This window comes from Corvus hawaiiensis, chromosome 11, assembly GCF_020740725.1.
Source record: "Corvus hawaiiensis isolate bCorHaw1 chromosome 11, bCorHaw1.pri.cur, whole genome shotgun sequence".
NCBI classification, from domain to species: Eukaryota; Metazoa; Chordata; class Aves; order Passeriformes; family Corvidae; genus Corvus; species Corvus hawaiiensis.
The window spans coordinates 14,236,764-14,262,161 of NC_063223.1; the positions used below are offsets into that span (position 1 = coordinate 14,236,764).

Genomic DNA, 25,398 nt, shown 5'->3' on the forward strand with positions numbered 1-25,398 from the left:
TGTGAAAATAAACAAGGTGCCACAGGGATGGAGGGAAAAGAACAGTTAAAATCTCTTTCAGAAGGATTGTCAGACTTTATCTTATGTGGGCCAATGATGTCATTTGATTTGTAGTGTTTGTAGTTTCAAAACCTCAAAATTCCTCCTTCCCTGCCAGGAGTAAATCAGTTCAGATCACCTGAACTGTACCTGCTATGGGGCTAATGCTGGGAGATTGAGAGGGCTGAGCAAGGAGGGTTCTTTCTATAACTTTAATAGAAGGTGACCCCATCATCTGGCAAATCTTTTAGAACTCCCTAAGCTATTTAAGTCTGAAGTTTTACCTTTAAAAGATGCAGACCCTTCGGTTCCTACATTGCACAGTGAGCTAAAGTGGGAGCTGGGCTTTTAACTTAATTAGATGCCTTTGAAAGCCTGAAAATCCTAATTCTCTAAGTAACTGGCAACTGACTATGGAAAACATCCAGAAAGGTACCTTGGCTGCTGGTAGATACAGTGATACTTGAAACACATCCAAGCACTAAATGTATAATTGTTACAGAGAACCATCTTTTAGTGACACTTACCTGTATGCCATATGAACATAAATTTCCTAAAAAGAATTGGTTGTTCTCCCACTTAATGTTCTGCCACAAGCCTGTATATTTTATCTGGACAGAATGGATGAAATTAATCCAAGAAATCATATCTGAGTTAAAGCAAGAAAGTAAGTGTTCCCTGAAACTGTGAGTGACCTTTTCAGCATAGATCTCCAGCCACGGACTAGAGATGCTTCCCAGCCTGACCACCAATAACTATTCTTTGAATCTGTTTTTTCAGCCAGTTGGGCACCTTACTGATGTTGATTGAGTCTGTGGATTTTATCACAATTTGTCTGCAATAATATCACGTAGGACCATATCAGTAGGCTTAAGACAAAGTATCTAATTTATCCCCTATTATCCCTGAAAAAATGAAGAAAATTAGATTGGATTGACACATTTTGTTCTTGATAAATAGGTGCTATAACTGCTTTTATCACCTTGTTACCCTCTAAATCCTTATAATTCAATCACATAATAATTTCTTCTGGCATCTTTCCAGGTGTCAGAATTAAGAGAATGATTCCCATTATCCTATAGATATAGGAACATCTATAATTCATTGGAAGCTTCCTTTATATATCTTATTATACCTTTTCCTTGTATCAAGATTAGCATTATTATTTGCCCTTTTCGAGCACTGTGAGATCTTTTGCACGGTTTAAAATCTTGATCTTAAATGCCAGCACAGCCTTCATAATTAAACCCTGAGATTATAACATTATTATCATCTGGGTGCTGATTTCTGCCTCACTGTGGCTGTCAGCCAAATGTCATAATGCATACAATTAACAGATTTGCTTCTCAGCTTACTGGTAACAAAGAAAGCACAAATAATTCATAGGCAGAGGCACTGGTTCTTTGATGTGATTGAACTCTGATCCTTTCAGCACCTGAAGGGAGGCAGGCTGAAGGCAGGGCAGCCTCATTAAGGCAAAGAAAAAGAAAAAAAAAGCAGAAGAGGAAGAGGAGGATGCAGGAGGTGCCCCCCACACTGGGTGCTGTGACCTCTGCTGGGCCAGGTCCTGCAGCTCCCACCCTCCCACCACGGCATGGAAAGAGGAGATTCCCTGGGAAAAGACAAGAAAGATCTATGTCCCAGACAAAAAATACAGACAAAATAATGTCTCTAATTACAAGGTAGCTTTTTTTCCCCTCAGAGGTTGGGGGAAATTCCTGGTGAGCTACTTCCATCTGCTTTACAGTCCCTTTGCACTGGGGCAGTTCAAAGAGGCTGCAGTGTAACTGAGAATCGAGGACAGCATTTATTTATAGTTTGATAGCCTCATAAAAGCTGGAGAGCTGAGCTCACAGCAGTGTGCTTATTTATGTTTTAAACTGCTCATGCAGCACACTACTGCCTTGCAAAGCGTATGCTGGAGCTCCTGCATACCATTATATATGGCTCTTCATAAGGTTCATGGCACAAAGGCAAAAAAGAAAACGTTAAATTAGACTAACTAAATGGTTTATATAAAAATTAAAGTAGCAGCCAGAACTGTAGGAAAATTAATAGCCCAGCTCTGAAATAAAGTAACATCCAACGAAGGTTTGCACCTGGATCCATTTTTCACAATAGAAGAAAAAAACATCCCAAAATTCTGAATAAGGCATTAACTCTGATTTTAGCTCCTGCTGACATTATAAAGGATTTGAACCTTGCACTGAAAGTTTTATAATGACAACCCAGCCTATGACACAATCTCAGAGCCATGTCTCGCTGCAAATTATATTTGTATCACACTTATCCTCTCTTTTAATATCAATGTACCATCTTTTTCTCTCTGTAACCCAGAGGGAAAGCAAAGCAGCACCATTTCATTATTACCCTTTAACAATCTTTCCAGTAATATAAAGGAGAATATTAATATCCTTCCAATGACCTCTCCTAAACACTGCTAAAAGCCACGAGGGAAGTGACAAGTTTGCATCTAAAGCACAGGGACGAATTTCTGAAGTTAATGAAAGGATTTCACCCCTGGGTTTTAATCCTGTTTTCTTTTTAACCTTTTAGCTTCAGTTTCCTTAGCTACAGAATGCAGAAAGTAGACTCACATACAAGTCAACAGCACGATTTTGTTGAGTACAGTTCAGTCAGGAGCTGGCTGTGCTGTCAAAGCACAGAGATAAAGAAGGTGTGTTCTGACAAGGAAAAGTGAATATTGTCCTCTTGGAAGTCTGAGGTGACCACACTCTTCTACATCTCTGCCCGGGGAAGCAGCGATGCTCTGCAGAGCTTAATGAGGTGGGTGAAGACAGGTTGGAGAAGTGCAGTGATCCTGCCTGGAAGGTGCAGACTCTTGGCACAGCATGAGGTGATGGTTGGGCATGGAGCAGCTCCAGCAGAACGGGGCCACTCCATCTCCTGCTCCCAGGCTGTGGGCAGTCCTGCTGCTGCTCCTGGGGACGATGCCCAGAGCAGACCCAGCAGCTTTGAGGGTGGCAGAGGAGAACACCTGCCCGGGGTGCAGATGGGCACTGCCTGTCCTTGCCTGGACAGTGGATGTGGGACTTGTCCATCAGACCCTTAATGCCTCAAGTAGCACATAAATGGCATGAGCTGTGTTTTGCCTCAACATTGCTCTTGCTGAGGCCTGGCTGATGGAAGAGAGGAGATGGCTGTGAGAGCGTTGTGCCACACATGCTAATCACTGGTATGAACACCTCAAAATTCATAAATCTGATGAACAGTGTAATCACAAGGTGTTGCTCTTAAGAAAGTGAAATTAAGAGTGAAAGAAAGCTTAAAGGTGACCAGCAAAGGAAGTGAAATCATAACTCAGTTCTACACACACCTTCTTCCTGAGCTGTACAAAAGTGCGGGGAAAATGATGGTGGTTAATTATCTCACTTGTTCTTTACATTAAAAATGCACATTTTGACCATTATAGAAAAGCTGGGGGGTGCATGAAATTCTGGCATCACAAAAGAGAAAGGAGAGAAGTTGATAATTTTGGAGGAAAAGTCATGATTAGTGAGATTGTGAAACAGGATTGGGGCTTGTTGGTACTTACTAACACTTTCATACAGCTGGAGATGAACAACCTGGTTCAAGACACTACAGCTCATCTTCTTTAAGATGTCTGTGCTTATGGTCTTTGAGATGGCAAGCATGATCTCTGAGATATAGGGAGGTTCCTTTATCAAAATGCAGTGAAGATCAAATAGGTGATAAAATAGCACAAGGGAAAAACAATAAACTGTCCATCTAATAGTCACGTAGGATTAAAAAAGAACATTTCCTATCTCATGAAAGGCTTCTACTGACTGTAAAGACTGCTTCAGAGGCAGTTGATACAGGATTAAGGCCTATGTTTTCTCAAATGCAGTATTTAATTTCAAAAGAGACAGCAAAAAAAAAAAAAATCTAGATTTTGAAATACCATCTCTGTATTTTTTATACTAAACTTACTGTTTTGATTGAATTTTAAAAGTACCATAAGAAGAGCTCAGAGCTTGGCCCGCATCCAGACGTTAATGTTTAGTCTTCCAAATCCATTTTTAAAATCTGGTAATAACCCAGTTTCATTTCTTAGATTTGTTGCTTCTGGTTCCATATTTGGAGTATGTAAAGAATTGATCAAATCAAGGAAATGCCAATCTTCAAGCATGCTTGGCTTTTAATTTAGCACTCAAAGTGAGGAATCTACCTAACTTGCAGAATGATGACTAGTTCCAAAAACAACTGAACAGCTAAAAGAGTAGGTTTGAGTTTGGTGATATAGCTGTAGATTTCCTTTCCACCTGGGAAGTAACTATAATATTTTTAAAGATATAGCTATCCAAATCTGTAGAAAAATCTGGACTGTTTGTAAAAATACCTTTAGAGGAATTTCAAAGTATTTCATATACTCATTTTTTATGTTGATACATGTTTCTTTATTGAAACTAAGACTTCTCTTTGTGCTGCCAGGATTTGAGAAAACCAATTCAATCTGTGATACAAGTCCTTGATCCTGCAAATATTTAAGCTGGTGAGGAATGTTACTCATTTTAACTGTCTCATTAAGCACTTTGTAGCATGTTTACAATGTGTTTCAAACATGGCTCTACCACAGCTTTAGGACTTATTCGTGTACTGGTGATTCATGAGTCCTTAATGCATTTCTAAAGCAGAACTGTCTCATTACCATATTACAGCCAAAAACTGTGATAAGGACTGGTATCCCTCAAGTGATGGTAAATGTCATTCTCCCACTGAAATTCTACACCTGTACCTCATATTCTGCAGCTTCCTGATCTGAAAGACAGAGATTCACTAAAGGATCTGCCTAAAAAAAAAAACAACCCCAAACCAAAAACCAAACAGAAATGAGACCATGAAGCCCCCCTTTCCCCCCATAAATAAACCTGGAGGGAGTATGTTAATAATTACACTTTAATTTAAAATCTCCTTTGAGCTTACAGTGAGTGGAACCAAAACTGTGAATCTGCAGCACATAAACACCCTGCTGAGAAGAGGGAAGACAGCTTGAAGGCTGGCCTCTATTACTGATCCTTTACTTATTCCAAAGGAAACCAGTAGCAACTCTGTAGAAACCAGTGACCTATGCTTTGGAGTGAGAGAGTAAAGAATCTGGCCAGCTGGACCAAATTGCTTCCTGCCACTTCACTACCAGTCTTTGGGGGTAAAAGCTGTCTCTGCCCACAACATTGTGTTGACTCTCTCAGCTCAATTTTTACAGGCTCTGAATCAGGATCAGGGAAAAGAGAGAGAAGGCAGTCGAAAAAGTCTGCTTTGAAGGGAAGTCTGTAATTTTCTTTATATAATCATAAAACTTGGGGATAGGTATTGAATGCTGAAGGTCATTTGAAGTGTTGATTTTTCTTATATTTTGTCTTGGAGGCCTTGAACCTGAGACCTCATCATATTTTTACACAATTTTTATGCATTACTGATTTATATCATATCCCACAGATGATTAACTTTAGATACTTACAGCAATATTCATTTGCCAAATAGTTTGTTCTTATTGGACAATATTATGCTTCTATCTCTAGAAACATTCCCAATGAAGACCTTGAGTTCTGAGGATATTTAAAGAGAGGAAGTTTGGAGATCAACCATGGATCACAAGGCTGAGGAGAAGAGAAAGCAGCGCCATAGCCTGACTTTATTGGAGCAAGTAAAGAGAATGAAAGAATCAGCAGAGATAATCGATGTGGTGCTGGTTGCAGAAGGTGAGAAATTCCCCTGCCATAAGGTGGTGCTGGCTGCCTTCAGTGCCTATTTCAAAGCCATGTTCACGTGTGGCTTGGCGGAGTGCGCGCAGAGGGAAGTGGTGCTGCACGACGTCTCCGCCGAGAGCGTGTCCGTGCTCCTGCACTACATGTACAGCGCCGAGCTGCGCCTCAGTAGCCACAACGTGCAGACCGTCGCCCTGGCTGCCTACTTCATGCAGATGGAAGAGGTTTGCAATATGTGCCAGAAGTACATGATGGACCACATGGATGCTTCCAACTGTGTGGGCATCTACTACTTTGCAAACCACATCGGGGCAGAAGATTTATGTGACCAAGCGAGGAAATACTTGTACCAGCATTTTGCTGAGGTGAGCCTGCAGGAGGAAATACTAGAGGTCGAATTCCAGCAGCTGATGACTCTCATCAAATCAGATGATCTGAATATTTCCAGGGAAGAGAGCATTCTGGACCTCGTCATTAGATGGGTCAAGCACAGCAGAAAGTCACGTTCAGAATACCTTGTTGAGCTCCTCAAGCAAGTGAGACTGGTACTTGTCAGCCCCTCTTTTCTTGTGGAAGCCCGGAAAAGGAACACAATGATTCTGTGCAATTCAGAATGCAATGATATGTTCGAGGAAGCACTGAAAACCATCCAGCTATCCGGCCACCCTTCCCTCAGCCTGCGATATGGCATGGAGACTACGGATCTCCTGCTCTGCATCGGCAACAACTCCCTTGGCATCAGGTCCAGGCATGGCAGCTATGCAGATGCCAGCTTTTGTTACGCTCCCGTGACACGAAAGACTTACTTCATTTCCTCCCCGAAGTATGGAGAGGGATTAGGATGTGTTTGCACCGGTGTTGTCACTGAGAAAAATGATATCATTGTGGCAGGCGAGGCAAGTGCCCTCAAAATGTCTAGACAAAGGACCAGGAACATTGAAATTTATAGGTGTGTACCCTTTGTCAGAAATCCCCTAATTATTTAAAAAATTTAAATCTAAATAGTGTCCCTGGGGACAAAAAAAAAAAAGAAAAAAGACTGTTACACAAAGCGTTCTTTACTTAATTTTTTTTTCTTGGAGATTTTGACTACTTTAATCAATTTTGTCACAACTTATTTTCATAGCACTGAGCTATATACATACAACCAAATCTTGATGCCTCTTCTCCTGAAAGAATGAGGGTTTACTTTTGTGGTATCTGTGTGTAAACGAGCTCAATTAGATCAATGCAAGTGGGTTTTATATTGTCCTTACTCAAATCTCAGCATTTTCCTTCGATACTTCTTTTCTAGGTCATTAGCAGGGGGAAATGAGCCAAGTGAACGACCCAATGAGCCCAGTAACACAGGGAAAACATGCTTCTCTGTTGATGTTGATGATAGTGCTTCATAGATTAAAGATAAGACAGCTCTAAAACCTCACTCTGTTTTTACTCATGTTTTTTTCAGATGCACACATTTTAAAGAAAACCAGACATTTCCTGGATTAAAGATAGAATTTTAAAATGGTGACAGCATTTTCAAATGCAAATGCTTAAATTTGATCAAATCAATCCATATTGAGGCAGGTGAAGTGGCCTTATTTTCAGCAGTGTTGAGCTCTCACTGCTCCCACTAATTTCAGCAGAAACTGTGATTGAGCAGCACATGCAGAAATAAGTGACTTCTTACCTTAATTAGGGTCAAATATTTTTGAAAGGATGTCTAGGATCCCTCATACTAAAACTACTTGATCTTGCAAATATTGGGCTCAATTTTATAACTTCTCTGTGAAGGAGAGAGCTCCTCTTTCATTGTACTGAGTTAAACACTGACGATTAAAGTGGGTAACATTTCCAAACAGGCTGATGGGACCTGGGTGAACCAGGGCATTTACAACTCTGGATTTTCCTACAGATACCACCAGCGAGGAAACCACTTTTGGCACAGTCTGTGCACCACCCAGCTCCGTGAGCTCTACGCACTGGGCACTGCCCACAACGACCTCTACATAATAGGAGGGCAAATGAAAGTGAAAAATCAGTATCTGGTCACAAACTGTGTGGAGAAGTACTCCATGGAGCAAGGCACCTGGAGGAGCACGGCGCCTCTGCCAGTGCCATTGGCCTGCCACATGGTGGTGACAGTGAAGGACAAGCTGTACGTGCTGGGTGGATGGACACCACAGGTTGAGAATTGTGCCATTTACTTTGTTTGCTTTGTGCACTAACAAAGCAGTGTTGTGTAATTTTACAGTGGTTCTTGCATGGGAAAATTGCATCAGTGATAAGAGAAGAATAAATCGCTCACATTCCTCTGATTAAACCTATTTTGTAGGAAAATTAAACAGGCTGAAGAGGAGTAATATCCATCTATGCCATCCTCACCGTAAACACCAACTTCAGGGAGGGCAGTTTTTATGCACAGAGATGTGGACAGTGGGCAAGCGTTTAAAATACATCTCCTTTGTCGTTATAGGTTCCAGCCTTTCTATTCCTTATTTACCATCCTCTTAATTTTATTAGATATAGTAACTAATGTTATTTACTAATACAGGGACCCTTAACTGTGCCCTGTTTTCAAAAAGCGTGTACACAGGTACACTTCAGGGACAGGGACTTCAGATTTACATATGACATTTAAAGTTCACCTCGATTTCTTGGGAAGCTTCCCTGGTTAACTAAAGTTAATTTATTTGATTTTCATTACATTACATTTTAAATGAAAAGTCAAAGCATTCTCTGGGAAAGAGAGTCCTTTAACCAATCCATTTATTTGTTTCTGTTGCATTGCTTGGCCATGTAAAGTTTTTACAGGGATTTTCAGCAGGGCCACAGATACACGTTCAGTAGTAGAGAGATTATACAGAACTATGCTACAAGGATGATGGATCTCAGGGGCACTGATTGCTCCCTCCAGTTGCTCCCAGTGTCAAATATCTTTCTTTAAGAATCTAGCCCACTTTTATGTACTGCTTGGTGAATTTTAAATTTGAGTGCTCAGGAAAAAGCCCCACGTTCACTTGACAATGAAGTGGAGCATCTGTAATCCTCGTTGCAATATGTTCAAACTGTCATAACAACTCAATGGTTTCTGAGCTCTTGAAATAAATTACTGTTCAAAGTATTTAAAAGTGAGATGCATTCAGCTAACAAGACTTCCACCTCTTTGGATATTTTGAGTGAGGGAGTCCCCAAGGACACAGCAGAAAGATCAGAGAATATTTCTGATGCAGAAACAACTGTGCAAGGGTATCTCATATTTAAAGAACTAAAGTACAAAAACACTTTATGTAGAAACAATCTGTCAGTAAAAAAACTCAAACAGAAAGGTATATCATATAACAAAGATAGATGTTCAAGTCAGACAATCAGCTTTGTTAGGCTTTTTTCCAGAACATATTGTGAGAGGGAAAAGTGACTTTGAAGCCCAAGTCAGGAATATTGAGTCAAGAATCATTTTTAAAAAAACACCTTAAGTGGATACCTGCCTACCAGCACTATCAGTAACAATGCATGGGAGTCTGATTTTATATATAAATAGGTTTGAGATGAGCAGATTAACAGCAGTTGATCAAAACCCACAGTTTTGTAAGATTATGCTGTACCTGAGCAGACCAGAATAAATTAGCTAAAGTTCTCCAAAAAGTGCTTTAAGACTAGCACTGCAGAGTGCTGAATTCTTCTGGTACCATCTATCTTCCCCCTGTCAGATGCAGTGATTGTGTATGTGGGGCTACAACAGCTGCACTGGGAAAGCAAATGAGCTGGCCAAGGCAGGGGCTGTCCCTGTGCTGGAGCAGCACTGAATGTTCTGTCAATCCTGAACAAACACTAACGACAGCATTGACAGAGTGCCCTAAATGCACGTGTCCATTACAGGACAGGGATAAATACATGTTCCCTTCCCACTCAGGCTTTGTAATTGAAACAAGACAAGACAAAGTCAAGCCAGGACATAAAATGACAGCTTAAGAGGGCAAGGACTCGCTCACAGCAGCGCTGCTCTGCTCAGCTTTGGTCTGGTCTCTGAGGCCAAAGTAACCCAGCCTTGTAACTGGGACCTGTTAAAATGGAAGAAAGTGTTTGGTGAGGCTGAGAGGAAGATTTCAGACCCCTGAGACACAGAGAAGGGCTGCAGGAAGTTATGTTTTCTGTACACAGAGAGCACAGGGTACACTCCGAGGAGAACGTTACCACAAAAATGAGGTTGGCTGTGAATTTACAGCACGTCAAGTGGCGTCTTCTCCTAAGTACATGTTTAGTCTGTGCTGAAAATACACAGCTTTCAAATACCCCTCTTTCAGTGAATAAATTAGTGTTTCACACTTACCACAGAGAAAGAACAAGCCCCAGGCACTTACAGGGAATAACCAAGGGGCTATATATTTACTCTGTAGTTTGCCTCCTACTATCTTGTTCATGACATTAGTGTTGGAAAGGTCTTTTGGGAAAGAAAAATAACAAGAAAAACAAGGACACATATAACACCATCACAAGCAAGCAAAGTACTTCTCTCCTTCTCACTCTCTCTATGTGAAAACTTTCATCCCAAAATATTTCAGGATCCTCCCTCCACATCCCACTGCTAACATTCAAGGATGTCATACCCAGAAAACAGCCTCTGAGTTCCCTGCATTGTATAAGACAGGCAGAGAAGGGGAAAGAAGATTAGAGAGAACAAGAGGAGTAGGAGTGAGTATAAAAACAGTGTTATGGCAGCAAAGATATAGTGAGGGGGTTAGGAACTTAGTATGAAAACTATTGAAATTACAGCTGTTGAACATTACTGTGCTTCGGCTGACTAAATAAACATGCATATGTTTATTAGGATAATATACATAGATAGATATATAGATATAGAGATATAGACATACAGAGATAGAGAGAAATATATGTAGGCCTGAGAAAGGCCAGCAAAGTACCTGACTGAGACTCACAGTACAGCCTGAGTAATAGTGGAAAGAGATTTCAACATTTAGCAGGGAAAAGAAGATGAAGTGGTTTTCCCTCATTATTATTAAGACTGTACAGCAGCCTTGTGGTAGGGATATGTTCTTCCAGAGCTGGGAACCTTAACCCTAACCCTGAATGTACTGTTAGTACCCAAATCCTTGGCTTTATTGCTGCAGGATATAGATACCCACTTATTCCCTTGCCTTCTCCAGCGGACTCCCAGCCACCAGCCATGGGTGCTGTTAAACCCTGGGGAGTGCAATCCCCTGCAGCTGTAATTGATGTGTTTATGCTATTTATCTGCCGAGCTGTCTGCTGTGATTAATTGCCTGCAGGCATGTGCAGAGGGCTCCGAATGTTGTATTATTACATGGCTGTCATATTTCATACAGATGGATCTGCCTGACGAGGAGCCGGATCGATTAAGTAACAGAACGTTTCGGTACGACCCGGGCCAAGACAAATGGACGGAAAGAGCTCCAATGAAGTTCTCCAAGTACCGCTTCAGCACAGCCGTAGTCAACGGGGAGATTTATGTCTTGGGTAAGAGGAAACAGATTCTTAACAGATAGCACCATGACTTTTTCTTCTTTCCAGCAATTTGCCTTTGTGAAGTGAAATATCTCACCCTTTGTGATGTACTGTAGGACAAAGTACCTCGTACTAAATGGAGAGTGTTTTTCAAAAGTTATTTGTTCCCCACATTATTTCTTCCTTCTGTAAATTATGTAGATTAAATTATGCGATGTTTAGTGTTCTGGATTTGTGCAACAAAGGTACTTCACTTTTTAAGATACTTTTCTTTGGGGTATCAGTGTGTGTCACAAATAATGAATTTTTAAAGGTGAGTAGAGAAGCCTTGTAAGCACCATTTCACAGGTGAGCAGTGAAATGCTAAGGAACATATGCAGCACAGTGAAGGAAAGGATAAGGATAAAGAAAATTTGGATTTCCCAAAACCAACATCATGAGTGTTTCCTGATAAAACTCAGTGAATTATTCTCTTCCACCTACCTCAACACAGTGCATTTTTAAAAAAATATAAATATTTCCTTTTGTCAATTTTCAGTTGAATCCTTTCGGTTTTTATTTCAAAACAATACTTTGACCAAAAGTTTTATAATTTGTGCAAATGAGTTCAATAACCTCCTACCTACCCCAAAATCTTTTGCCCCAAAATCTTATTGTACATAGATATATGACTGGAAAGTTCTTGGAGAAGCGGGAAAAAAGTTCATCCAGTCAATCAGTCTACAGGTGGGCTGTGAGTGATTCATGCCCTTCCATGCTCCCGTGGTCTCACGGGCAGCTTTAGGCAGGAAGAAAGCAGCAATCACTTCAGTACCTCAGGACATTTCAATCCCTTCTGCTTCAAACTACCCCTGCTTACAAGCTTATCAAAGTGAACACAAAAATACAGTCTTATCAACTTAATACACCTCCTGTATCAGGGTGTTCTGGCTTTGTCTGGGTTGTTAAACACCAGGGATAAAGCAGAGTTTGTTCCTGCAACATAATACAGAGAGTGCTTTGCAGGGGATGTATGCAGGAAAGGTGTCTTTGAAGCAGAAGAGGAAAGTGGCTTTAATGCTGCATTTGTCTTCTTTTAGAGCAATTTCTTTATCTTAAGTGGGTTGAGAGAGGCTCATAGGCAGAACCAGGAGGAAGGGTGAAAGAAGCCCATATGGAAAAGAGTTTTGCAAACAGAAAGCCGTGTCATTATTGTCAAAGGTTAGTGATAGAGAATGTCAGTGTGCTGTTAAATAAAGAGAGTGTTGGCTGCCCAGGTTCAAAGGTGCTTTGAAAATGTGGAGACTTCATGCTTTGTAAAAGGTTAAATATATATAATTATTTATACTGACACTGATGCTCTAATGGGGCAGCAGAAGCAGCTGGAATAGCTGGGAAGAGAACAGCAGCACTCATGCGTTTCAGTAAGAAGTGCTCTGAGATCAAGACCTTGAAGGCTGTGATGACACAGGGAGTCAGGGAGCAAAAAAAAGGAGCCGCCTTGGGATGCATGTGATAAAACAAATTTGACAGTCCTCTTCACAGCAAGCCTGACACTGGCACAAGGAAAAGGAGTGGCTAATGGGGAAAACTGCATCCATTTTTTTCCCTCAAAATCTCACAAAGCAAGAAGCATATCTGAGTGATTACAGTAATGAAGTGTACCGATTGAACACAAAACACAGCCTTAAATCTGGAAAGTGCCTGTTTAAGTGGCATTGAGGAAAGTTCATGGTCTCACGGACCTTCAGAAGCATTTTGCTAATGTTAAAAAATAGAAAGCCTTGGTTTTGTATGTGTAGCAGCCAGTGCTGCAGTATTCAGGGAGCTGAACACTAACTTGAATTCTTTCTTACCTGCTGGCCAATACCAATAATTCTGTGTGTGTGTGAGAGAAAATCTTTGCTACAGTCTGATCTGCACATGGGTGGTAACAGGGTTTTCCTCTGTCTCCACTACTTTGCTGGTTCACACACCTTCCCATGGCAGTCTTTATTTGAGCCCATTCCTAAGGGAACCAATGCACTTAATGCTGAGATTAACAGTTTGCTGCACTGGACCCTTCACTCCTGCTACTAAGTCTAACTAAACATTCATAAAGGCAGTGTTTGTTCCCAGTTTTGACAGTGTAAATCTGGGGTAATTTCACTGTAATGGACAAACTTGCTTGCAATTTCTACAAGGGTAACAAAGCTCACACGCTGCTCCAAGGACCAGATTTCTTAGGAAGATTGGGCTGGTTTTACCATTATATTTCTGAGCCTGCCTCCCTTCTGATGCTCTTCCCACTCAAGGTGTAACTGCAGCAAGTGCAGACACAGATGAGTTACTATCAGGTAGCAGGAATAGTAGTTGCAGAGAAGACATTTTGACCTAGGTCTGGGCTGCTTTCACAAACTCCTCATTGCCAGTTTTCACAAACCTTGTAAGAACTTTAACATCCATAAATCTGCAAAATTTAGTTGAAACTGGCCAACAGGCACAACAGCTATGTAAGGTAGAGAAAATAATGTAAATGCAGATAGAGAACACACATATAGTGAGAAGAATTGCACAAGTCTTGTTTTCTTAGGAAGTCAAATAATATTACAACTAATTTTTTAATTGAAAGACAGGCCTGACACTGAGCCAAAAATGATTTGTCAACAAATTCTGCCTTTGAATATGCTGGTTTAAATCCACCTGTAAGAGTAGGGGTGGAAATAGAGATTTATCTGTTAAAATTAAGAATACAACATGGTTGTTAAATGTTAACCATCACAGTCTGAAAACTGTGTGGAGAGATTAAAGAATTTTCCAAGACCTCTCAAAGTGGTGAAGCAATTTCCAAATGAACTCTGGTTGGAAACAGTGATACAGACATGATACTGGCACCTTATTCTGCAGATACCACATGTGGCCTCATCTCCAGCTGTAAACTCACACTTGCCAGCTGTAATGAATCCTCACACAGAAAAGCTGCATTCCATGGTTTATCCGTGGTGACAGGTTCTTGTTACCTTGTGAGTTCTCAGGCTGCTGGGCTGTGAGGTGCGTCTGGTTCCCCCTTGGACACAGCTGAGATGGTAACCCCGGCCGGGGGAACGGGCAATTCATGGCATTGAAAGGGAGGCAGTGAAAGTGCTCCTAATCTGGCTGATGTGGTACTTGATCATGCAGATGACATTCAGGAGAGAATGGGAATGGAAAGAACGGAGGTTGATAGTGACAGAGCAAAGAATAGCAACTGTCATGAGGGTAGTAAAACCATTGCAGGCTCCCCAAAGGTGTGGATCCCTCAGACAGCACCCTGCTTCATAAGGCGTGTTGGGCACTCTGGGAGTCTAGAAAGATGCTGTCAAGGGTGATTTGTGCAAAAAGACATGTTCTGAAGAGGATCATAGCTCGTAGGTTGTTCTCATGCAGTGGTCTCAGAGATAGCTCAGGCATAATGACTAAGCTTTTGTGCTACAGATGAGAGAGAGACTTCTGTTGAGTCTCTACCCTTGCTATTGATACCCTCCCCGCTCCTAAAGGTGAAGTGTGTGTGCATCTAACATCTAATGGGCTCCTGTGCAGCCCCAGTCAGGGGACACTCAGTGAAGGGGCCATTCAGAAGCATGGAATGGCACTGCTTGGGTTCCCACAGGTATCCCCCACTTCTCCTATCATTCTTGTTTCTTTTGGAGTGCATCATCTCCACAGGCATCCTGCAGTCTGCACTCAGCTAAGGAGATCCGCTGGGGGCTGCTGCAGGTAGAGGAAGGAAAGGAAGGGAGGCAAGGTGGAAACAGGTAAATGCAAGATATCTTCTGTATGCCTGGAGGACCACACCCTGCTTCCCAGGAACAAAAACATGAAATAAAGAGATAGTTCTAGCTGGGCACATAAAGTAGTGATGCAGACAGATGAGATTTCTTTCAAGCAAGTCTTGAAAACAAAGTCTTTAAATGAAGTAAGGTTGTCAGTTCTTTCCAGCTGGATCTCTGTCTTCCTGTACAACTTACACAGGTGTCAGCACATCGAGGGACTCCAGAGCATAAATGAAAAATCACTGCAGAGAAAAGTGATCCTCTCTAATGTCTGTGATGTATAAATGCAATTTCTATCATAAATACGAAGCAGAAAGAATCGATGGAATACTAGCTTTGAATAAGGTGCAGTAGCAGACTCTTTGATAGACAAGTCTAATTTTTGTTCTCATCCATGTAGGTGTAAATCTCTAGTAAGTAGCCTGCTGATGGCAGTTGTGTTGTGTCAGGCTCATTTTATTCTCACCCAGATCAGAACCTGATGCTTAGCCTTTGAAGTGTTAATTTCTGAAAAGCCCTATTGGCACAGCACAGAGTACATAGTCACTGTCCAAAAACCTTCCCGGCCTAATTGCCAGCTCCAGTATGTAAAACCCTAATGACTTAAACAGAATTATTCTAGAGTCACACTGATGGAAGGAAAATGAGAAATAGATCAGAGTTTTTGGTCTGAGTAATAGCATTGTTCAAGAACCTGTACCGTGTGTCTTAATCAGCAGTCCTGCAATATAATTGTCTGTTTGTTGTGTAATGTTCCTAGAGAATCTCATGCTATTTATACACCATACATAATCCTCATAAGTAAATGAACAGCATTTCCTAAGGCTCAAAATCCTTTCTCCTATTCATCTCTTTTCACTGGTCTCAGCTCTTTCTCTTCATATTTTCCCAAGAACATAACTATATTCGTTGGAAAGCCCAAGAAAGAGCAGTATTGTGTTCTTAATGACAGAGGCAATTGAGACACTTTTGGAAGAAAACCAGATGGGAGGGCTCTATTTAAGGTCATGCATTTTAATCTCTCACTTAAAAAAATATCCTTTCCAGCTACTTCTCTGAAAACTTATCACAGCCAACATACAAATTAGGAAAATTATCCAAACGAATGCATTCGAACGCCATATTCATTACTTATGTTAAAACACACTCAGTAGAACTACTGTCTCTGAAATACAGGTCACTGGTAAAAAAATGTTGTATCACCGTGACAGCTTTAACCATGTGTTGCTTTTATGCTCTATAATTCCTGCTTTATAAATAATAACGTATTGAAGGACTCAAAAGAGAAATCCTATTAGGGAAGATTTAGGAGCCAAAGAATTTTTGTTTATCCTCCTCAGACTGGCATCCTACCTCTTACAACTTGGGGATTTTTCCCCCCAGGTTCTTGCTGAAAGCTTCTTTTAAAAGTTTTAAACAGTTAAATGAAGTTCAATTAAATACTGAATGTCTTGATCATAAAATACTTATTTGAATATGTACTTTGGGGTCTCTCTGGAAAAGAAAGTGTGTGTAGGAGGAGCTGGAAGGAGACATTTTAGCTTTCATGCTTGAGTATTAACTGTGCATTTGAATAACGCTTTCTTTTAAAATAAACATGTCTATTTATAAATATGCTTTGGACTTCTGACAAGTAGCAGCTTATGGGTCTGATTCTGAGCTTTTATACCTGTGCAACAGCCTCCAAAGCACCCATGTGCAGGGAGGAACAAAAATAGGCAAAATAATTGGTCTGATAGATGAGATTGGAACTGCTTTCTACACATTTAAGAATTATCAAAGGGAATTAGAAAAGGCATTTCATGAGAAAAGAAGGACCTGTATCTGAAATATTGACCATGTTTAGGAAGACAATCATCTGTTTTTTCAGCCCTGCCTCCAATCAATCTTTTGGCCTCATGTCTTCTACGAGCTGCATTGCCTCATCTGCTGTGCTCTGGGTTAGCAAAGGCTGACAGTGCTCCTCAGTTTCATCTTTGGAAGTGCCTGCCAGAGCTGGTTTATGGCTCCCTCATTTCTCTGAGACACCAGCTATGCAGCCCTGCTTAGCAGACAGTGAGAGGCAAATGTAACTGCTGAGACTCAGCTTGAGTGCTGGTAATGAACGGAAATGTTACCTAAGAGATTAGCACTATTAAATCCATTGTGCATTCCAGAGATCAATTTAATAATGAATTACAGGAGACAAAGCTTGGATTTAATTTGCTTGTTGAAGAGTCACTTTTTTTTTTTTTTTTTGACCCATTTCCCAGGTTCCTTTGATAAAAATTCAAAGACGCATTAGTGAGAGTACACATTGCTTGGTATTGTGATCTGAGGACTCAGTTTTAGGATAAATAACAGTGAGTACCCTGAGGGCACTAACAGGTCTTGATCATCCTGAGCAGCATCACCTGGGACCTCCACCCACCCCTTTTGCCCACAGGTCCAGGAGCATCTGTTAAACACAGGCCTGAGGGGTCAGCTCCTTCCTTGCCTTTTTGCCTGACACCTGCTGGTAGGACCTTCTGCAATTGCCTGTCTCAGGCTCTGTGGAGCTGTGCCCTCACGGTGAGCTCATGACCTGCCTCAACTTCCCTTTGGAAACAGCTCTGCTCTTGTTGTTCCCTGATACACTGCCCTGTCTGAGAGACAGCAGTGCATGTCTAATTTCAGACGTCTGTTGGCAGGGGAGCACTAAGGTGTGAATCTAGTAGCCAGTCTCAATGGAGCACAGCCCTGTGTGGACCCCCAGCCACCTTGTAGGAGTTATTTTGTTCAACCATCCTGTCTGTGCAATGAGCAATCTAGACTTAACATCTGTGTGGTTTTCCTGGAGGAAAAGAAATTGTCCTTGTTGGACTTGGCTGCCTGGCAAATTTAATTCCGTAAGAGCTCGGTGTGGATGTGACTTAGAAGTGCAATTGCTCTGTGGCAGTGCCCGCTTTGTATTGGGGACACGGGTGAAGTCAGTGGGTGCTGGAATGTTCCCTGTTTCTTGGAACTCAACTGCTTGTCAGGCTCACTCCTATAGAAATACTCAGAGATCCCTAAAGCAGTTTTTGCCTTTGCACCTGCTGAACCAATTATTTCCAGTGACTCTTCACCACTTCGCCGTCACTTACACATTCCAAGTGCTGGAAGGCTGTGCTGTTATTAGGGCTGATGTGGCTCTAAATTACATTTGCTCTTCTCAAATGAGCACGGGGTAAGGGAGAGGCAGCTGACCCCAGCCCAAGGTGGGTGCTTTGCTTTCAGCCAGCTACGAGCAGTGTGTGGGCAGAGCATGGCACAGAACCGTGCCTCACTGAAATGCTGAAGATGTGCTAATCACGTCGCCTGCCCTGCCTTCTTGCATCAAAGGCTTGTCTTCTTTATCCTGACTTCTTAATAAAGATCACGTATTTTATTTATATATTTATTTTACTAATGGAGCTTCATGTTAAATTTAAAGTCCATTAGAACCACTGCTTATAGAGTGCCCTTGAAAATATGTTTGATTGCAGACTCATCCAAGTGTGACATGGAAAGCTCTCAAGCATTAATGGGCTGGGGAACACAAAGGTGGCTTCATTGGAATTTTTTAGTACTTCAGCAGCATCTGAAATACCTCCTAGGGAAAGTGCATAGTGTAAAAAGCCTAAAGTGTTGAAAGGATGTGTTCGTAAGGGAAGGGAAGACTGAGTTCTGGGACTAAATCCTCTGGTGTGATCAATGTGATAATGACAGAAGTGTTCAAATCTCCCAGTGAGAAATCCATCTTCCCTGCACAAAGGACACATAATTGGGCTTTGGGCAGAGAATTGAACTGGGTGGGGTTGAATTTACCTGCTCTTCATGGGTGTGGCTTAATGAGGGACCCTCCCCACACCATGGGCATGGAAATAGGCATTGCTGCCCTTGGCACACCTGCTGGGACTCCCAGGAGGCTGTGACTGCAGCAGGTGTGTTTTACTGACCCCATCTATAGTTCTGGGTGGCTTAAGGCACAATCACAAGTACACCACACACTGCTGATGGATCACTTGGCACAAGAATATCCCTCAAATTACATAAACCCCTATGCCCTCTTTTCTGCATCCTGCCTTAGCTCCCTAAAAGTCTCCTCCACTTTATGCAGGGGCTCCTGTGGGAGCAGAACATGAGCTCAGTTCTTCTGCAGCTCTATCCAGAGAACCTGAGCTAAAGACAATCTTCATGGTCTTAACTTTAGTCCCTACGTCTCCACTTGCATTCCTAATAGTTTCATAAATCTGAATGAAGAAGCCAGTGGGACAGGATGATCTGGATTTTTGAATGATGGAGCAGACAGAGGCCAGAGTTGTCTGACACAGCAAGGGGTTTTTTCCTGCCAATTTGAAGTTTTGCCTGGTATATACACTGTGGATGATGAATAGCCTGGTTAATGTGAGATTCCTTCACTTGGTTGTAGATGTGAATTCATTTAAATTTGAGACTTTGTTGTTGTTGCTGATTTTTTTATTCGGTTCTTTGGAAAGAGTCTGGAGACATCCATTTCCATAGAGGAAGAAATACATTTTCTCACAGGAGTAATTCTCAACTACTGCATCTGGGAACACTGCAAAGCAGTGCTCAGAGAGTCTGATATCCTCAGTTCCTTTGTTTGTTACATTTCAGTGTTAGCATTGCTTTAGGAGAGGAGGTTGAAGTTCGTGATTTCTTGTTTTCCAGAATGCTCTTTTTCTAAGCTTGAAAATTAAGTTTTACTCCCCTCTGATTTTTTCCTTTTTCCTGTCTATTTGTTGAGAACTTATTTTTGTTCTTGTAAATTGAATATGAAATTGGATTTAGCTGGAATATCTGTGCAGGGCTTAAATAAAATAGAGATATTTTGTACCTTCAGGACTGTCTCTGATAAAGACAGGATTAAAGGAGGTTAAATATAAGTTGCTTAAACCACCCCATGAAGGTTTCATAAATGCTTGAAAACATGTAGTAGCTCTGACATTTTTGAAAAGATGCACCAATAGAAAAGCTACATTTCTAATAACTATACAGGAAAAATGTTTGGTGGTGGATCCCCTGGACTGGCAACTGAATGTCTTCACTAACAGGTAATGGTTGTGAGGTTTTTTTGCAAAAAGTCACTGACTGCTGTGTCAGTTTTGTACCTGATTATCTGTGTTCTTTCTGAAGTTACCTTGCCCCACAGTTACTCTATTTAGAAAATTACAATAAAAACACAGTAAGAAATAAACAGCTATTATGCTTCTAGAAAAGTTCAGGGCCATTTTGTTCACCTCCCCTTCCCTGCTTGAAATAATAAGGCAATCAGCAAAGTTATTGGTTTCTGACACGCTGCATGCATTCCCTAACTGGTACCATTTATTCCTCTGATTGAACAAGGACCTTTTTCATTTTTCAGATGAAGACTTTTCTTTTGGGTGAGTGCATGTTCTTCAGTAACACCTGGGCTAATTTAAGAATATCTAGCTTGATAACCAGCAGCCATCTGTCTTTCGCACCACAAAGCTGTGTTTTGAAAGGATCAGTTTAGTCAGTGGGGAGTTTTAATATTATTGATTCCCAGTTAAAACTGCCTTGAGAATCTCTCTCTGCGTTGCACTGCAGTCTGTGGACTGTACATAAACTGGTGGCAAATTGTCTTGCATGCTGTACTCTGTGAATCTGCCAATGGAAGCTGTACAATAAGAAACCCTATGAGATAAGCAATTAATTAAATAGCCTGATCAGTTAAAAAATGTTATTAGCTCATAAAGCCTTTCTTGATAAATTTAGGGGTATATTGTCCTGTCCTAAGAGTGGCACCTCTTTAATGAGGCATTAAGGAGTAGTGGAAAAGACTGCATAGGAGAGGATAATGCTTCTGGCATAAAGAACAATACAATAAGTAAATGTCTGAATTCTGAAATACCCCAAGGAATAGCTCAGTGAGACTCTGTCATGAGAAGGGCTCAGCAGGGTGATGCTTCCCTTTTTGGCATGGAAATGATTAGCAAAATTCCATGACCACAGTTAATCCCTACCCCAGCTATCTTAGGTGAATCAAGCCTCAGAGGAGGAGCCCATTAGAGCAAATTCTGCTTTAGTTGAGGGTGTTAAGGTAATACTGAACACATTTGGATGCCAGCCTGGTGTAAGCACACACTAAGGGGTATCTAGTACAAACTGCAAGGACCTTCCTGGTGGTCCTATTGAGGCAAGTCAGGATTTGCTGTGCTGGAAAGGGAGCTGAAAACCAAACTCAGTGAAGGTTTTCAAATTCAAATATTGAACGAAATAAAATGCTGTTAATTTCAGGCAGAGGAAAACTTCCTGCTGATGATAATGGACGCTGAATTTTATTCTAAATTTTCTGCTCTGATGGAGGTTTAACTGATTTTATCTTTGCCTGGCTCTAAAATACAGATCAGGAATACAGTGCTAGCAAACCTGGAGCATTGTGGTCCCCATTTATAGGTAGCTGCCTCTTGCAAACACTTTTGGAGAATGCGCAAAAGACTTAAAAAATAACACTGTCCATTTTAAGAGGTAGATGAAAAATCATATGCAAGTAGAACTTGGAGCACTAGGGGCTCATTTCTCTGACAGACCAGCTTAACAGCACTAGGGGCAATATATTTTAAAAGCAGCTGAACCAGCACAGGTTGCACTTGCAGTCCTTTCCCTTTGCATATGCAAGGGCTTAATTACATGCTTACAATGCATTTTGGATTTACACAATTGAAAGCCCTACACGTGTATCTGGAATGCCAGCCCTCATGTGGAAATGGCTTGCCTACTGCAGTCATTTTATGTTTAAAAGTGGTCACAAACACACACATGCACAAAAGAACGCCATCAGTGCTCATTACAGGGTATTGTGTCCATTGGCAGATGGAAAACCTGCGCGGGGACGTCAGCATATTAATTCCCGAGAACCAAAGGCTGTGCATTCAAAACGTGGATTTGATCACTGGAAGGGATTTGGAAAGGCAGTGTTTGCACAGCACTATCAGGGTACAGTGTTTCCAGTGTGCATGAGGATCCCAGGTGTATCTGCAGCCTGTCCCAGCAGATCTGCTTCAATCCTGCACACTGACTTCAAGCACCCTAATTAACCATTCAACAGTAGGGCTTGTTGCTAATCACTCAGCTGGCACTCCCATGTGTTGCATGAGTTTGTTCCTGGAAGTTCATTTGCCTTAGGAAATAGGTGTAATTTGCCTTAAGAGATAGGTGTAATTTTTTTCTTTTATTGTAGAAAACTAACCAACAAATGCAAATGATTGTTGGTTAACATGTGAGAGGGTCAAATCCACCAACGGTATTTGAAAAATAGGTTTTGATCCACTGCAATTTGTCCAGCAAATAGAACAAATAATTATGACAATTTCTACTATATGGGAAGAAAACAAAACAAAATACCTTTGTGTTTTGAAGACATTCTGCTTGTCCTTCCTTTGATACGAGACTTCAGAAAGGATCTTGCTTTGGTGTCTGTGGATAACGTCCTGTAGCTTCTGTTTTGTGTTCTCTCACAAACTTCTGAAGCTGCAAAGAGGAAAGAGTGGGAGATGAGAAGATGCAAACAGAAAAAGCAGCCAGCAATGTATTTTTCAGCAGAGCATGAGACTGCTACATTTGACCTACGTATCTTTTGCAGGAGGAATTGGGTGCCTTGGTTATGACAGAGGACAGACACGGAAATGTCTTGATGCAGTGGAGATTTATAACCCTGATGGAGACTTTTGGAGGGATGGACCCCCTATGCCTTCTCCCCTCCTCTCCTTACGAACAAACTCTACCAGCGCAGGCTCTGTGGAAGGGAAGCTCTACCTCTGTGGAGGATTTCATGGAGCAGGTACTAAAATGAGTCCGACATTCCCTGTGTAGTTAAAGTCACTGGACACCGACTGACCCGATGAGTGATCAACCCTGTCAGGTGGCACTGGCATGCCCTGGAAACACAGAACCTGATTCTGCTCTTTGGACTGCCAGCTCCTAATGTCAATATGAATCGTTTTCTGTTTGACCTTTGCTTTTTTTTCCTTAACAAAACATGAAACTTTAAGGATTTTTCTGATCTGTGCTAAACCTGTCCAAATCTAAAACCTCAGCAGAATTATTCTGGATTTACATTTAGAGTTACAGAAATCAGTAGCTTAGTGTTTTATGGACATAAGAGAACTTGGGCATATTTGTTGAAGAATAAGGCCCTGTCCATCAGTCCTTAGCCATGTTATCTCACTCTGCCTATTTACTTACATGCTTTTCGCAATCAGTGTTGAAAAGCTTGTGTACTTAATGAGTACCCCGGGTAGGGAACTGAGATACAAAGAGACTAAAGTTCCAGATCTGGTGATTTCAAATAATCCTAGCCCCATGGACACCTTTCTTCTTTTAAGTCTTCTTCCTTCCAATTTTGCTTAGCTCTGTCTAGATCTCCAGTGTATATAACCTATATTTTTTTCATTATAAATGCATGGGATTGCAAAACAAATACACTTAAAATGATTCTGCTACAGCTGCTATCCCAAATTCCTTTCTAGGAGAAAGCAATAGCACAGATAGCAATAGCAGTAACCTGCTGCTAATAAATGTCATGTCAGCCTCACTGTTGACCAGGAATGGTCACATATTATCACTGGGAGATATGTCCTTCTCATTACACTTTTACTTGTATAACAGTGTCTAAACTTAAAGCTGCTGTTATTTTAGAATGATGATTTTCATCTGCTAGTTCACAACTTGCCTTCTACCTTCACTTGCTACTGCTTGAGGAAGCTGCTTCTTGAAAACAATTGTTGGGCAGCTCTCTAGCAGGAATGCTCTCATGTTGTCTCTGATGGAAGTTCTGTGATGTCAGACCAATTACGCTTATGACAAATCACTGTGTTTCCATAGCAAACCTGTGCCATCCTAGTTGTCTCTTTCTCAGCAATATTATAAAAGCCTAAAGTTAGTGGGTAAAAATTTCAAAAGGCTAATCTTGGGAAGTTGTTGAGTCACCATCCCTGGAGGGATGCAAAAGACGTGTGGATGTGGAACTTGGGTACACGGTTTAGAGGTGGGCTTGGCAGTGCTGGGTTAATGGTTGGACAGGATGATCTTAAAGGTCTTTTCCATCCAAAACAATTTGATGACTCTGTGATCATTAGCACTGACAAATGAAGCAATTTTGTTCAAGATGACTAACAGATTGAGATTTTCTGACTAGGGTAGCTTCAGAGCCATAAAAAACCCTTCTGGATAATACCACCACATTCTGTCACTGAGTCATGTATAAAGAGTGGTTGTTCTGGGAGAGGTTGAAAGTCCTCCTGTGGATTTCAAAAAGGCCATCTTTTGTATATTTGTATAATGCCAGCTCAACGGGGTCCTGATTCCTCCCTCTACCATTGCAATCTATATAATTATGCATAGAACTCCTCTGCACTAATAGTGTTATTTAGATTGGAAAACAAGAAATCAAAGTTAGAAAATGCCAGTTTTGCAGTTACCTGTGCAACCTGAATCCTGACCCCCTACGTGTGCATTCTGTATACCAGTAGAGAAGTACCGTGTGGTTGTGTTGTTAGACATTGCTATGGTGTCTATTAACGAGGGAGCCAAAATAAGAGTGTCACTGTCAAACCAAATGTAAGCACATATTTTGGGAGTTGAGAGGAACCTGTGCCTTAAAGTCAGGCTTCTTAATCTGTCTTTCACGTTACTACAAGAAAAGGGCTTTCTAAACGGTCACAACAAGAACAGCTTCCAGCTACCTTCATCAAGACAAGGATGGGTGGAGGCCATAAGCTGAACCTGAAGAGGTCACCTAGCTGGCTTCTCTCCCTGGCCACACACTCTCTTCAGGCTGGAAAGGGCTCTTGCCTGATGTACTCTTTGGGGATGAAGGGTGGAGTGAGAGAGGGTTATTCCTGTCACATGCGAGCTTGGAGAGGGCGACTTGACTCTGCACTTTCACAATTACAGCTGCTCAGCAGCTTCAAGGTACAGAACAGCATGTGCTGCTGCTGCTTTGGTAGCAGATAGGGTTATTTTAGAATGCGTTTGTTTGGTTTTAGTCTTTTGGGCTTCTTGGCATGTCACTTTGGTTTTTGTGAGGGATGTGACTGAAAGAGGATATTCCAATTTTACAAAACATTGTAATTTAGTTTCAGCCAAGTGGAGTTCTTGGAACAAGCTGGAAGCACAGCTGTAGTCTTTGGGTTTTCTGCCTGCTGAAACGCCAAAGGGCTGCTGTGAACATTCAAGAATAAGCACAGCAGAGAAAAAAAAAAAGAAAAGAAGCCAAAATCATTGCTGCAATGCAAAGTCTTAGCCTATGAGACTGAAACTAACCCTGTCTATAGTACAGATCTGTCCCAAACTCTTCAGCCTTCACTTTTGCTTTTTGCCTTTGCATTTGCTTAAACCCACTCTTGATCCAGCAGGAAGTTGACCTAGTA

General features: G+C 41.4%; 2 protein-coding genes across 5 annotated transcripts in view; one reads left to right on the top strand and one right to left on the bottom strand.

Annotated features, from left to right (window-relative positions):
• MGLL (monoglyceride lipase) overlaps window positions 1-22,689 on the bottom strand; it is a 100,780-nt gene extending 78,091 nt beyond the window's left edge. The window contains exons 1-2 of one of the 3 annotated variants that reach the window (XM_048315246.1): window positions 22,598-22,689; window positions 22,373-22,498 (exon numbers count right to left, since the gene is read on the bottom strand). In XM_048315246.1, coding sequence (XP_048171203.1) covers window positions 22,373-22,391 — 19 coding nt within the window. In that variant the 5' untranslated portion in view covers window positions 22,392-22,498; window positions 22,598-22,689. Of the gene's footprint in view, window positions 1-22,372; window positions 22,499-22,597 lie in introns of those variants that run through there. The other 2 variants (XM_048315244.1, XM_048315245.1) reach the window with 2 other exon arrangements.
• KBTBD12 (kelch repeat and BTB domain containing 12) overlaps window positions 1-25,398 on the top strand; it is a 40,309-nt gene that overhangs the window by 2,317 nt on the left and 12,594 nt on the right. Inside the window, exons 2-5 of one of the 2 annotated variants that reach the window (XM_048315242.1) lie at window positions 5,583-6,717; window positions 7,666-7,936; window positions 11,096-11,246; window positions 22,611-22,808. In XM_048315242.1, coding sequence (XP_048171199.1) covers window positions 5,648-6,717; window positions 7,666-7,936; window positions 11,096-11,246; window positions 22,611-22,808 — 1,690 coding nt within the window. In that variant the 5' untranslated portion in view covers window positions 5,583-5,647. The remainder of the gene's footprint in view (window positions 1-5,582; window positions 6,718-7,665; window positions 7,937-11,095; window positions 11,247-22,610; window positions 22,809-25,398) is intronic. The other variant, XM_048315243.1, reaches the window with a different exon arrangement.